General features: G+C 42.2%; 1 protein-coding gene across 2 annotated transcripts in view; it reads right to left on the bottom strand.

The window, feature by feature from the left end:
• The window catches only part of NLRC3 (NLR family CARD domain containing 3), a 78,863-nt gene that overhangs the window by 25,869 nt on the left and 37,539 nt on the right, over positions 1–15,455 (bottom strand). For both annotated transcript variants that reach the window (XM_016424106.2, XM_007499085.3), the window contains exons 6-14: positions 13,933–14,016; positions 13,099–13,182; positions 12,192–12,275; positions 10,498–10,581; positions 9,580–9,663; positions 6,861–6,944; positions 6,106–6,189; positions 4,731–4,814; positions 996–1,079 (exon numbers count right to left, since the gene is read on the bottom strand). In XM_016424106.2, coding sequence (XP_016279592.1) covers positions 996–1,079; positions 4,731–4,814; positions 6,106–6,189; positions 6,861–6,944; positions 9,580–9,663; positions 10,498–10,581; positions 12,192–12,275; positions 13,099–13,182; positions 13,933–14,016 — 756 coding nt within the window. The remainder of the gene's footprint in view (positions 1–995; positions 1,080–4,730; positions 4,815–6,105; positions 6,190–6,860; positions 6,945–9,579; positions 9,664–10,497; positions 10,582–12,191; positions 12,276–13,098; positions 13,183–13,932; positions 14,017–15,455) is intronic.

Raw genomic sequence — 15,455 nt, forward strand, 5'->3', positions numbered from 1 at the left:
TGGTGACCCTGAGTCCCTTCAAGATCTTGACCTATCAAAAAAAGATTCATTGGTTCACTATACTTGTTACTATCTTTTGTTTTTGAAGAGGACCAGTGCTATCACAGGATGATGTCTTGACTTGTGCACGAATTGGATTTAAGTGAGGCAGAATTGCATGAAGTCATCAGTTTTACTCCCTCTTCTGGAGTCATCAATGCCAAGTGGCAAGACAAAAGTCAATAGGACTGGTAGATGGCTTAGGATGTAGTGAATGACCTTAGCATCTTCCATGTCTGACCAAGCTCTAAGCACCCCACATCTTCTCCTTCAGCTGCTTTAATGGCAGGGAATCTTCACATGCTTGGGGTAGACACTCCCCTAACTCACTGAAGGATTTGTAGCCTATCAACTACCTTAAACCTGGTTTAGCCTGTCTGCCAAGATGATTTTACCAGGGTATGACCACTGCTCATGCTACAGTTTTTTTAGAGTCACAAGTGAGAGTGGGGTGGCAGGTAAGCATTAAAGGAGGAAAAAAAGCCTGCAAAAGGCTTGACAAGTCCTGATGCCAGAAGTACTGGTCTTCTCTGAACACCTAATACATCCCTTTACTAAATAAGATAGGGAAGGATTGAAATAAAATGAATTTTTTTTTTCTTAACAGTATAACCCAGAAAATTAAATTTAACAAAACTCCTGGCTCCAAATCATTCTAGTAAATCAGTCATGGTGTCTTTTTTCCCCTCAGACTGGAAGAAAGCAATATAACCTGGTTAATTTCTGGGCATTTAAGTATTAAGTGATTAATATATAAGCTAGTTCTTTAAAAAAAAAAAAAACATTAGTTTTTCCGCTTCAGGGGTTAGAATTCAGCCCTATTTTCTGTAGCACTGCTGACAGCCATTGGCATGATCTTCCATAACCATGAAGTTTTTCCTCTCTAGCCATAGTTATCTTGCTTCTACCTGCATGCTGCTTTCCCAAGTGCCCAGGGAGGAGGGTCACATACTTACTCTAAGATGGTCAGGCTTCGGTTGGATTGTAGTGCTTGGCCCAGGGCCTTGGCAGCATTGGCCTGGATGAAGTTCCACTGTAAACTGCATAGGGTAAGATACCAGGAAACATAAGTGATAATGTGGCCTTAGAGGCCAAGACTTGCAGGTACCAAGGGAAGTCCTCACCCAAGAAGATAAAGTGCTTCCCACAAAGGACTGATGGTCTAGCAATGCAGAATGAATTGTACATTTTCAAATATGGCTAATGTGTTTTGCTTGACTAGACTTACCCTACCCAGAGAAGGGCCTATATTTTGGGGGTGGTGGTGGCAGGAAGTGAATAGGCTGTAGCAGTCAGACCAAGAAAGAAAAGAAGGAAGGAGAAGGGTGGGGAGGAAGAAAGAAGAAAAGAAAAGAATCAATAAAACATTAAAGTAAATAAAAGAACTCAGAAAAAGTTTAGAAGGGACCTAAATAGGGCAGCTTTGTTACTATCTTATTAAATGTATTATATAGTTTAAAAATTGCCTCTTAGGAGTTTACAGTTTCATATATGATCCTCTTTTTGCTCTTCATATATTGAAGTGTTTGTATTTATTAATGATGGTTAAGTTAATAATAAAAAATTTATTTAAAGAGAAAAAACATCAGTGAGACTGATGTGTGCATGACAGAGTTTGTTATCAGCTCTGTTTCCATATATGAAACCTGTCTAGCTTGGCAGGACTAGGCAGAGCTTTGTGTTCTTGTTTCATCCACACAATAATGAGTTATCAGAGTAAAACTTTAGTAAATTTTTCCAAAATAATTACAAATGCCTACATTTTATTGGCTCTGCTTTCATTTGCCAGGGCTAGCCCAACCCCTCCTTGTTTCTAGGTTCCTGGAACTAAAACTGAGAGGGACCTTCAGAGGTACTTAGTTGAACTTTTATTTTACAGATGAGGAAACTGAGGCCCAGGAATTTTAAATGGCTTGCCTAAAATTACACAGATAGTATCATAGGTGGGATTTGAACTGTGACTTCAGAAATGAGAGCCAAAAATACTCTATCCTGCTTTATCAACAGAGATCACCATGGAAAGCTAACCAAGTTGTAGAGGCAAAGAATTGGAAATTGAGGGGAATGTCCATCACTTGGGGAATGGCTGAACAAATTGTGGTATACGTTGGTGATATAATACTATTGTGCTATAAGAAATAATGAGCAGCATGCTTTCAGAAAAAAACTGGAAAGATCTACATGAACTGATAGAGTGAAATAAGCAGAAACAGGAGAACACTGTACATACTAACAGCCATATTGTACAATGATGGTGAATATAATACAAATGACATGGTTACTCTCAGCAATACAATGATCCAAGATAATTGTGAAGGACTTATGGCAAAGAATGCTATCCATCTACAGAGAGAGAGAACTGCTGGAGTTGGATGCAGATCAAAACATACTATCACATTAGTTAATTTATGGTTTTATTTGGGGTTTTGGTTTTATATGAGTATTCTCTTACAACAATGACCAATATGGAACTATGTTTGCATGATAATACATGTATAACCCAGATCCAATTGCTTACCATCTCCAAGAGGGGGGTGGAAAGGAGGGAGACCAATTTCAGATTATAATTTACAATTTCAAAAAACACATGTTGAAAATTTTTATTTCATGTAATTGGGAAAATAAATTATTTTTAAATACAAAAGAAAAAAAACCCTATCCAAGGGGAACATGGATGGCCACAGTTATGGTTCTCATTAGACCTTCATTAGGTTCCCTGGAGTTAGTGCTTATACTCCTAGCTCTGCCAATGACTCTACTGATACCTGATCTTTCATAGTCCGTTGTTAGTTCAAAGACCCAAATGTGGGCTGTCCCAGGGCCAACCCTCTCTATGGATGCTCAGTGCCTTTATACACAACCCTCTGGTTGCTATGAGGAGTAAAAATTCCAAGAAATTGGGTTCTAAGTAAGAAAAATAATTTTATCAATTAGACTAGCAATAATCCATAAATTAATGGTCAGTGACCAAAAACAAATTCATGCACTATCTTGAGTCATTAAATACAAATTTGGAAGCTCATTATTTAGCTCTCCCCAAGACAGCTTTAATTGGTGGATACCTAATGAGGAGGTGGGCTAATATTTTCCAGTCCCTTTCTAATCTCCTCATGATGATAGGGAAAATCAGGTGCCTAATCATAGGATTCTAATACCAGTAGATTTCCTAATCTAGATGAAATCATGTTAGTTCTGGTTAAGATTGACTTTCCCCATTCATCCCAATGGGGGAATCAAGGACGTTGCCATGGTGTACCCCTACTCCCAACATATTTGGCCAAAATTAATTATTGTTTACTTGACAAGAGAGAATTTATATTTTTAAGCTTAATTATCTCCATTTTAGAAACTGCTCTGAGGCAGAAAATGTGAGAGCATTCCTAGGATTGTTAGGACAAAGGAATAAGGGAAAAGGCTTGGAAAATATGTTAGACAGTCCTATTAGAAATCAGATAATTCAGGACTAAGAATAAATCTCCTCATGGCCTAGGATTTCCCACTCTGGAGGTTTGAGATACGGAAAGCACTGTCAACAATGTCCACAGGATTTTTTTTTTAACTCTGTATATTGGTTCCAAGGCAGAAGAGTGGTAAGGACTAGGCAATGGGGGTTAAGTGACTTGCCCAGGCTCACACAGCTAGGAAATGTCTGAGGTCAGATTTGAATCCAGGACCTCCTGTTTCTTGGCCTGGCTCTCATTCCACTGAGCCATTCAGCTGCCCCCATGTCCATGGGATTTAGAGTTTGACAGGGCTTTTTAAGTTATCTATTCTAAAGTCCCTCACTTTAAAGATGAGGCAATTGAGACTCAGAATAGACAAATAACTTGCTATGTCCCCTGAGAAGAATAAGTCATTAGCAAACTGAGCAAGGTATAGATTATCAGACTAGATAGCCAGGAAGGGGTAGGGAAGAAGCATTTATTTTTTTTAATTTAATTTTATTTTATTTTTATAATCACGGAAAACATACTTCCATGTTGATCATTATTGTAAGAGCACACTCATATAAAACCAAAACCCCAAAATAAAACATAAATGCACTGACTACATACACCTGACTCCAGTAGCTCTTTCTCTGGAAGATGAAGCATTTATTAAGTGCCTAGAGTGTTGAACATTTTGCAATGATCTCATCTGATCTTTAGAACAATTCTGGAAGGTAGGTGATATCATAAGCCCCATTTTTAAATCCTTCCTTTCCCTCATAGAATCAATACTAAATATTGATATCAAGGGAGAAGAGCAATAAAGGCTAGGCAGTGGAGGTCAAACAATTTGCCCAGGAAGTGACTAATGTCACATTTGAACCCAGGACCTCCTATCTCCAGGCCTGGCTCTCATGAGCCCCATTTTTACATTTGAGGGAACTAGGACAGACAGAGGTAAAGTGATTTGTCATGAGTCCCCACAGCTAGGATCTGTGGCAGGATTTAAACTTAGATCTTTCCAACTCCAGGCCCAGTATTCTCCCTATATGGGTACCTAGCTGCCTCTGTGGCAAAGGAATGTATGACAGGTAAGTTAATGAGAGATAACAAGAGAGAGGAAGAACAATTTAAAATGGAGGGGGTAGGAATATTCCCTGGATCTTGGAGTGACCCAACAGTTAACTTTTTCATAAAGATGCTGAAGTTAAGGGTCTTGAGGGGGAGGGAAGGACTAAATGATGTGGGGAGGGGAAAACTTACTGGAGGGATTTGAGCGCTCGATTCTCTTTCACCGCCAGCGCAATGGCCTGTGCGCCCTCGTCTTGGAGAAGGTTGGCTGTCAGGCTAAGAGCAAAGGAACACAGAATGTGACTTGCATGGTCCAAGGCTCCGTTATTGTCTGGCTACAAGTATTCCTTCCAGACACAAGGACTTTCTCCTCCCATACTTAACTCCCTGCCTTGTGAATTCTAGACTGGAAACCTTTAGAAGAGAGTAGCTCAGGGAAAGGATTCCATCATCAATTTTAAGGAGACCTAAGCAGCGTTCAAGTCCTGATGCTGACGTTCACTTTCCTCATCTATAAAATGGGGAAATAACTGTACAGACCTACCAATCTCAGGACTGTTGTAAGGAAAGCTCTGTTAAATAGCTACTTATTATGATGACTGGATGGCGCTTGCTTCCTTGAAAGATTGTCTCCTAAAACCTTCCAGAGGACTAAGTTGATGTCTAATCTCTACTTAGAACTTACCCAGAAACATGATTTCACAGCTTCCCTTATCAACTCAGTCCAGGGTTAATCTGTCCTTTAAGAAAGTTCTTTTTTACAGCTAAGCTAAATCTCTTCTCTCCTCTTTAGGATTTGTTTCTAATTGAGTCACTGCATTTTGCAGAGATGTCAGACTACATGCCACAGACTGCAAAATTCCAGAGTGCACCTGAACCAGATTAAAATGCAATTGGGAAATGTTTAGCAAAACACATAAAAATGCAACATAGTATAGACAATGTTAATTTATGGTATTCTAAATCAATATGTGGTGTGCAGGGATTTGAGTTCGACACCACTGGTCTACAGAAACTTCTGTGACTTTAAAAGACTGCTTAAAGATTTCTTATCTACTATCATAACAATCTGAAGTAGGCAGAGCAGATATGATACCCATTTCATATATGGGAAAACTAGGGGTGAGAGATGATTTAAATCAACAAGCATTTATTGGATGCCTTACATACAGATGAATGATTTGGCTATGACCACACGGCTACATGACCAGGCTGTACTTGGTGCTGGGGGGAGGAGGACTCAAATATAAAAGTGATTTGCTGACAATAAATTAGTTAGTGGTAGAGAGCTGGACTAGAACCCAAGACTCCTGTCTTGAAGCCTATGGCTCTTTCTCTGACATTGTGACGTAAAGTCAGGAAGGATTACTATTTTCTAGTCTCATGCCTACCTTTAGCATCAGAAAAACCAACAATTTGATTGGTTAGGGAGGCTGAAACTCCCCAGATGAAGTTTCATTTGTCTTATGATGGCACTAAAATAATAACCATCTTGAGAAAAAACATATCAAGGAGCTAATGCCCCCTACCTTCTAGTACACCCTCCCTCACCAGAGACCTGACTTACTCCAAGTTCTGGAGGACCCGATTGCTGCACAGAGCACTGGCAATGTCCCGAGCTCCTTCCGGACTGATGGAGTTTTCTCGAAGGCTGAGGAGAGAAACCAGTCTCCAGTATTCCAAAGTGAGGAGGCCCACCTGAGGAAAGTATCCCAGACCCCTCTACCATCTCAGGCCCAAGAAACCCTGGATGCCCCTGGGACCTGTAAACCACAGGGCTGAGTGGGAGGCCAAGCTCAGAGACAGGGTAAGGGGAAGAGATATGCCAAGCAGGAGGGGTTAGAGGAAACAAATACTAGCTGCCCCTTTGCAGAGAGCCCTCCCCAAATCATTGCCTATCATCATTAATCTATCTCTCATCACCTTCCTCAATTCCCCCACCTTGAGGGTTCCAAACTTCCTGAAAAGCCTTTTGGCTGGCTGCTCCCCAGCCCAACAGATCAGAATAGTTAGGGGACAGAAAGAGACAAAGACAGAGAAAGGGAAGAAGGGAAAGAGTCAAAGGGAAGGAGAGAGGAAAGGAGAGGGAGAGAGGGAGAAGAGCAAGATGAGCTGTGGCACCAGGGGAAAGTGGTACTACAAACAAGTTCTGCTATTTTAAGGGATAATTTAAAGATCTGGTCTCCCCAAATCTCTTTCCCATGGGTGTGGGGGAGCCCTGAGGGATACCTCCACAATGATAAATCAGTACCTTTTGGCCCTAGCAAAGATTTTCTTTGAGAAATGGGAATTCCCAGTTGGATAGCAGGAACCAGGACTTACTTAAGGCTGAGGAGAGTCTGATTTGAGCGGAGAGCATGTGTCAAGGCAGTGACCCCAGCATCACTGATGGAATTACTCTGAAGGCTAAAGATAGAGGAAGGAAACCATTACACTCAAAGTCTAGCATGGCCACCATCAGGTGTCCCACCTTGGCTAATGAGTGAGCTCTGCTTGTCCATTGCACTAAATGAGGCCAAAATTGCCAGCTGAATGAATTAATCTCAAGACATTTATCATTCATGGATCAGTCTGTTCCCCAATGGCTTCACTTGCCATCCCTATAACTTTGGCTTAGCCTAGCTGCTACTCCCCTAGAGGGCAGAGACAATCTTTACTTTTGTCATTGTATTCTCAGAGTTTAGTACAGGTTTTGGCAGCTTAAACACTTTTCCATTATTCATTCCTGCACCTACTATGAGGCTGTATGTAGCACCGAGAGATCTAAAGTCTTGATAGGGCAAGGTCCACCTTTGTGGAGCCTATAGTCTACACCAATTTCCCCCCTACAAAATGTCCCCAGTTGATTTTTCTGCTTTCCACAAAAGTGTTACTGCCCAAGGTATTTGGCTCCTCCCACCAGCAGCTTCATTCTCTCTCCCTGAGATTTGAGGTTGCTTTGAGATTGCAGAGTATAGAGGATTTAGATATTTGACAAGCCCATGATATAGTTTGGATTAGGAAATTGGACTAGTGGGGCCCAAGTGGCCATGGACTGTACCCCTAATCCTTTCCTTCCTTTATCTCCAATAACAAAGTAATGTCACTCCCAATGCTCCTGCTGCTTCAAAATAGATTGGATTTGCTCAAAGATTCTCGGTATTCTGATCTTGTCCAGAGAGTGTGGTGGTACTCTTGCTTACGCTTAACAGTTGGGGCATTTAGGGCTTCACACAGATTGAAGACAAGAGGGAACTAATAAAACTAAGGCCATGGCCAAGATATCTTGGGGATTGGCAATCTAGGGTAAATAATGCTCTGTGCTGCCTCCCAGCATATTTATAATAGTAGTAGGTTAAAATGAACTCCAAGGCCAATCTTGAATAGGAAAAGAGATGGTACAAAACAACATACAGCCTGAAGGTAGAGTGTGATAATAGGGTGGGATAGGAACACATAAGTGCCTCAGGGACAGGGGGGAATTTATGGGATGATGGTATGTATGTGTATGATCTTCAAATTCTGCCCAGGAGTCACTGGGACAGCTCTAGTCATGGATATGATTTTGGTAGAGGCCAGGTAGCTTGGCTGCAGCATACTGCTTCATGTAGCACCACTGTGACATTTTAGAAATACAGGCCTTTAGTCATATGGGAGAGGTGTTGAAGGTCTAGGCCATAGTCATCCAGATTCTAACCACTATAGGTTAGACCATGCCCAATACCATTGTAGAGCTAAGAAGAGCCCTTGGTGGTTATCAGACAAGGTTGGTCCCAAGATAAATGTTCCTGGGGAGCCAGGAAGGAAAATATCCTCTTCCTATTGGCCACACATCCATTTCTGTGGTCTTCAAACTTCTTAGCCCATGAACCATATCAGGAGCAAAAACTCCATCTACTCTCCTTACTCCTCTTAAGACCATATCCCGGCCCATTGTGAATTTTAGATTTACTCTACCCTGGTTAGTATTTAGAATTCTAGCAACCAGGAATGTATACACACCCACTTAAGGATTAAGTGTGGGGGAGGAAGGTCTATGACCCGAGTGTGCTAGCAAGTGAGAAATCAGAAACAATTGACTGACCCCCAGGCTGTCCAAAGTCAAGTTTAAGCCATCATTGGTAATGTAAGACACAGGAAGTGACATAAAGAACTGCCTTTATATTTTGTATCACTTCCTGTGAGAGGGACTTAGAACTCAACCATGGAGGAGCTCGAGTGTGAGACATGAGACCGCTTCCCTTAGACGATCATGTGGTGTGTGAGAAGGCTGACTCCCCTTTCCTTGGCTTTTCTGAAGGCACCAGCCTCTGGAGAGGCTCATCCCTTTGCTGAGACCTCAGAACTCCTGCCTGGTTCAGACCAGGCTGGAGCAGCTATCCTTTCCTTTTTCCTCTCTCCTTCTCATTCTTAATTTCTTCCTTCTATTGTAAATAAACCACCATAAATTCCATTCTGACGAGTATTTCATTGGGATTTAGAATTTAAATCCCTGGCGACCAACTAAAAATATATTCAGTCTCAACCATAAAATTTAACATTAACACCATATCATTCCAAAAGCATCATCCTTTGATCTCCTCCATTCTTGACTGCTTGACCCATGCCATTCACATTGTATATAGTACAGAAACTGGTAAGAAGAGGCAAAGGCTTTGGAGGTAGGGGCAAACTGAAGGAACTGCCCAGTGTTTTGTGGCTATCCTTGGTTAGTTTCTAGTAATAAAATATCTGATTAAAAATCCTCTCCTCACACCCCTATCTCTTCTCTCTCTCTCTCTCTCTCTCTCTCTCTCTCTCTCTCTCTCTCTCTCTCTCGACTCTCTGTGTGTGTCTCTCTCTCTGTCTCTCTCTCTGTCTCAACTTATTTCTCTTCTTCTCTGCATCTCTATATCTGTCTCTTTCCCCCTTCATAGACTGACATAATTCACCCTGAACCTGCCTGAAGAAGCCCTAGAGAGATCATCTTGAGCCCCCACTTGGAAAACAAATGGTTCATATGCCCACCACCAACAGGAAACATGGTCTTGACTAAGCAGACTAAGAAACTAAGTAGACTTACTCCAGGGTGATGAGGCTTTGGTTCACCTTCAGTGCCTCTGCCAGAGCTTTGGAGCCATCATTCCCAACACTGTTACTAGAAAAACTATGAACAAACATAATAGTAGTAAGCCTAGAGTCCCACTCCCTCTTCTCCCACCCTCTTCTCTAGGTAGACATGTGCTTCCGACTACATCCCCTTACATTTCCCTCCCATGAATCAAGGAGCCCTGTCAGTATAACTTCCAAAGCTATCAGGATGGTCACTATTCTCCTCAAGAGATCTTAGTGGACCAATAGCCATTATCCAAGTAAGTCAATTAAACAGGATAAGAAGCAAAAGTGCAAATTTCCTGTCTTTGAGTCCTGGGGTTGAACTTTTGTTCATAAAGGCATTTTCTGACACCTCATTAGATTATGGATGTGACACTAAGTACTTAAAAGCCATGACACAGAATACAAGATCTGACAAGTCCTCTAAAGCTGGGAAGGCTTCAAGTATGGGCCAGGTAACAAACTACATCAGTTGTCCAAAGACCAGCCTCACCAGATTCAGAAGAGTTTCATCATCACCAGAAGGTTGTCCAAAGGTTGGCCAATCCTGTTAGCCATAATATCTAGTAAAAACCATCTTTTAATACATAGAAGGATTGTCAATGGCATCAGTAGAGGGAGTACACACATAGTGTGTATGGTCATAGGAGTACTTGTGAATAGTCAGGAAATATCACTTGATATCTTGAGAGATGGAGGCTCATTCAGTGCCATTTAGGGAGCCAGAAACTATGCTAGGCTTGGTGGATCTCAGGTCTTTTGAGTTTCTGGGGACATCTGCTTCCCTAACTACTCAGTATGCCTACTTTTCACCAGTGTCCAACCTTCACTCACTCTAGTACCAAGGAACTTTATAGGAAGACAAGTGTTTTCAGGGATTCCTTACATGAGTTCCTTCAGGCTCCCGTTTTTCTTTAGGGCATCTGCAATTGACTTGGCTCCAAGGGGCCCAATGGTATTCTTTTGTAGTCTGTGGAAGAGTCAGAATTACTTATAAATGCCACCCATCAGCTGCTCTCTGGGCAAAGGATTGGGCAGGCAAGGAGTGGGATGGAAGGATATGGTAAATCAGGGGATGATTGCCTTCTTCCCATAATTACACATTCTCTAGGATCTCTAGGAAGTACCTATGAGTGAGCATCAATGTTGTATCCAAGTGAGGATCTGGGAATAGGAGTAAACAGGATTGGATAGAAAGTCCATAATCAAGGTGAGGGAATATAGTCCTTTTGGGCACCAAGTATAAAGGACCAAGACCCAGGTAAGCCAGTGAGGCTATAATTCTATCCTGAATAAGGGCTGGGAAGTGTGGCTGGATGGAAATTACTCCACTCCACATCTGTGTATTTGTACAACTGTCTCCAGTAGCCCAGCTAACATTTGTTAGGGTTCAAAGTATCAATGTGGTCAATGTATTGATTGGCTTAACTGATTTTTAAAAAAAACTTATTCCTCTTTTTCTTTAAAAAATATTACAGGATTAAAAATTACAACCATAGATTGTAGTTTTAAAATTAATTAAATTTAGGGGAGAAAAATATATGGAATTGCTTTCTGGAAAGGAAGAAAGGTCAGGATGGGGGGAGAAATTTAGCCAATGCAAGAATAAAATATATCAATAAAAAGTGTGTGGGGGTTGTTTACAAAAGTCAGTGGGGACCTTTCTGAAGTTGCTTTGGGACCCCAAAAAACCAAATAGACCCCTTTGTTGGGCTAGACTCCACACACTAGATTTGCAGGTATTCTTTATATTTAATCCATTATGCCTCAGGGGGCAGCGTAATTTAAAACCCGATGGTTTAGATTCTAATCCTAACATACACACTTGTGTTTCCCAGGCAGGTCATTTAACCCAAGATTCAGTTTCCTCATCTAGAAATGGGGATGACACCCTCAGCATTTATAGTGATGGCCAGGACCAAACCAAATAATGAATGCAAAGCACCTTGCAAACCTTAGAGGGTTTTACAAATATCAGTTATTTTTTCGTATTTATTGATGTTTACATTTTTGTCCCTCCTATTGTATCACAGACTCCTTGAGGGGAAGATCTGGAACTTATCCATTTTTCCTTCCCAGCCTTTAGCATCAAGCATTGCCAATAGTAAACACTTGCAGGTTGTTGGAAGCTAGGGAGCTTTCTAAGCCAAAGAATGTCCTCTGAAAGCCCTTCAGTTTGGAACAGGCCTTTAAAAAATTGTAAACAAAGAAGGCCAGAAGGCAGAGCCCTCCTTTAAGGCCTGCATGTCTTCTAAAAACAACAACAAAAAACTACAGTTAGCTCTTTTGACTGCAGAAAGAGCTGTAACAAGAGGGTCAGATGTGGACACGGAATCATTTTTGTTCCTTGTATCCTTTTGTCTTTCTTTCCTAATGTTGTTCTGTTTGTTTGGTTTTGGGTTTTTGTTCCAGGGAAATTAACCTTGGAAAAACCCAGTTATTCTGATCAAAAGGTTCTAGAGACCACCAGACCTGCCCCCCTTTATTCCTGCTCATAGGAAATGTGCAAAGTGATCTACAGAAGACAAAGAAAGGAGAAGAATACTTTAGGGGCTCCGGGCTGGCCTCCAGGACACTCACTGCAGTACAGAAAGCTTGTGGTTCACCATCAGGGCATCTGCAACAAATTTGGCACCATCATCCTTGATGGCATTATTCTGGAGGCTGTGAAGCAAAAGAGAAACATGTAAACAAAGACTTGCAGAGTTGGAAGGAAACTCAGAGACCATCTGAGGCGGTAGGATGTCATGGTTAGAGGTCCAGCTCTAGAGTCAAGAAGAGCTGGGTTTAAATCCTTTCTCATATATTTATAAGTTATATGATCTTGGACAAATCACTAAACTTCTGACTCTCAGCTTTCTCATTGGGAAATTCCTCCTTACAAGGTGACTGTGAGATTCAAGTGAGATAGTGTGCATATGTAAGGGATAGGGAGGATGAGGGATGGGGACCAGACCTGGGGTCTCGTTGGTAAGAACTCCTAGGTGAGGGAAATCTCTCTTCTAACACAGGCTAGTATGTTACTTACAGTTTTAGAGAGTTGCCTAGAGCACAGAGACTTGCCTAGGGTCAGAAAGCCGTGATGGTATTGCAGCAGGGCTCGAATCCGGAGGTTCCAGAGGGATATTCTACCCACATATGCTGCCTCTCCCTACATGAAGGACACTCAACAAGCGTCCCCCATGATTGCTACATTCTTTTGACTCTGCTTTGAGATGGAGTCAACCAGCCATCTTGGAATAGAGCCCCCTTAGCGTTTCCCATTCCATGGATCCCAAGAGACTCTATGAATAGACCAGTATGGCCACTGGAATGAGCTAGAGGCTGGGGTAGGGTATGCAGTTGCTAACTTCTATCCTGGCCACCCAAAGGGATTTGAGCTGGCATCACCACAGCTCTCCTTGTGAAATTCCTTCTACTTCATTCAGGTTTTCCTAGACCCTCTCCTGGCACAAATCTTTTGGCAAAAAGAGCCATTAACACCCACCTCAGAGACACCAAGACCCGGTTAATCTTCAAAGAATCTGCCAGGGCCTTAGCTCCTTGGGGTCCAATGGAATTACTTCGAAGACTGGTAGAAGAACAAGACAGCAAGAATGATAGGGTTAACCTCTTCTCTGTTTGCTGAAGGGAAACTCAAGCATGGAAGGGTACCATTTGTTTGGTTATTTTAGGATTGGTTTTATCTTTTAAATCACTGAATCTCCGAGAGGTGGTTTGGGGTTTCACGTCTTGGTGCCTTTTTTGGAGAGGAAAAGGGTTCCCGAGAGTGAGATCATTGTTTTAAAAAACTCATGGGGTCCTCTGGGGATGGACACACACTTGGGAGAAAGCCCTGCCTCGCCTGCTTGGGGCAGAAATGTGATGAGCACCAGCCCTAAGGAAAGATGTGGGCCCAGGAGTAGGAGCAGATTTGTTCCCAGAGGAAAATAACTAGGATTGTAAGTGTTGAGGTACTTCAGGTACCCAGCTGAAGATGGCTTATTTTTGGCTACTACTGAGCACTAAAGGAAAGATGAATGGCCTCAAGTCCCCAACTGTCTCTACTCGGCTTTGAAGGACTCGGATCACTGGTGAAGGAAGGCATTCCAGACACACACTAGACAGTGGGGAAGAGCAATCACTCGCATCACTGTCCTGTATCTGGGGACCCAGTAGATGACGGACAGAAGACCTCATACTTTTCACCAGAGGCCTCTGGAAGAAGGGGAGAATGAGTCTCACTAAAATTCCAGGACAGAAGAAACGGGGACCAGCTGCTGTTCCCTAATTCTTCAGAAACCTGCAGTCTGGTTTTTCGATTAAAATGCATCCAACTTACTCCAGGACAGTCAGACTTCTATTGACCAAGAGGGATCTGGCCAGAGATTTGGTCCCTTTGTTATGGATCTGGTTCTCAGCCAAGCTGCCCAAGGAAGAAAAGAGGAACATCATTTCCGGATCTTCACATTTCTCCTTTCTCTCTTTACCTGCCCCTCTCTCTCCACCTACAGGTACACCAGTGGGCTCAGTTAGGGTGAGCCTCTTTCTTGTCTGTCCCACTCATTTATCCTTTGCATTTGTTACCCTTTAGCTTTGGGGGGAGGGGTGTAGACCCAATTAACTAACTAGCTTGTTACAAACAACAAACAGGGATTTTGTCTCATCTGTATGTCCACAGGCGGTTAGACCACTGAGGTCTGCTCAGTAATGAATTGTGGAACAAAGGCTTGCTTTCTCCTCCCTCTCCAACTTTTGTGATCTTAATAACAAGAATGACTAACATTTACATAGCACTCGCCATGTGCCAGGCACTATGCTAAAAACTTTCCAATGATCATTTCATCTGAGCCTCACAATAACCTGGGAGGAAGGTGCCGTTATCCTCTCCATTTTACAGCTAACTGAGGTTACATGACTTGCCCAGGGTCACAGAGCTGGTGTCTGAGGACCAGGTTTATTCTCAAGATTTCTTGACTCTATCTACTATGCCACCTCTTGCCTTTTCTTATTTAGGCACAGAAGAAAAGTTGTCTCCTCTAGGAAGCCCTCCTTAATGTCTTCAGCTGAAAATATCCCCTTCCTCTGACATTACAAAGCACTCTGCACATTCCATATATATATATATATTTTTTTTTTTAAAGAGAAGGGAGGGCTCAGACTTGTGATTTCCTTAGTGTGAGGATTCCATAGTATAGAAATATTCTTTACCTGGACAGAGAGCACCTTCTTTATAACATTTAGACTTAAGAGAGTTGCCTGGGGGCCCTGAGATGTTAGGTGACTTGCCCATAGTTACACAGCTGGCATAGGAGAGGTTTTGTTGGCTCCCAGGCCAGCCCTCTGTCCACTGGGCCATGCATGATGTGTCTCTTCAACATTATGTTCTTGTGGAGCTTTATTCTGACCCCGAGTTCTGAACCCTAATTTTAAGGGCAGCTGGTGATGCAGTGGATTGAGAACGAGGCCTGCAGTCAAGAAGCCCCGAGTTCATGTCTGGTCTCAGACACTTACTAGCTTATGACCCTGGGCAGGTCACTTAATTTTTTCCTTCCTCAGTTTCCTCAACTATAAAATGGGGATTCTAGCACCCACTTCCCAATGTTGTTGTGAGGATCAAATGGAATAATATTTGTAAAGCTTTTAAAATAGTGCCTGGCACATATGAGGTACTTAACAAATGCTTCATTCATCCTTTCTCCCATCTTCCTTCCTTCCTTTTTCCCTTCTTTTCCTCCCTTCCTCCTTCTTTGTTTCCTTCTTTCTATCCTTCCTGCCTGCCTGCCTTCTTTCCTTTCTTCCCTAGTTAGTGTATTCTCATTATGTATGCAGATTCATATTTGTATATGTGGCATATCACCCTCC

The sequence above is a fragment of the Monodelphis domestica genome, chromosome 7 (genome assembly GCF_027887165.1).
Source record: "Monodelphis domestica isolate mMonDom1 chromosome 7, mMonDom1.pri, whole genome shotgun sequence".
Taxonomy (NCBI): domain Eukaryota; kingdom Metazoa; phylum Chordata; class Mammalia; order Didelphimorphia; family Didelphidae; genus Monodelphis; species Monodelphis domestica.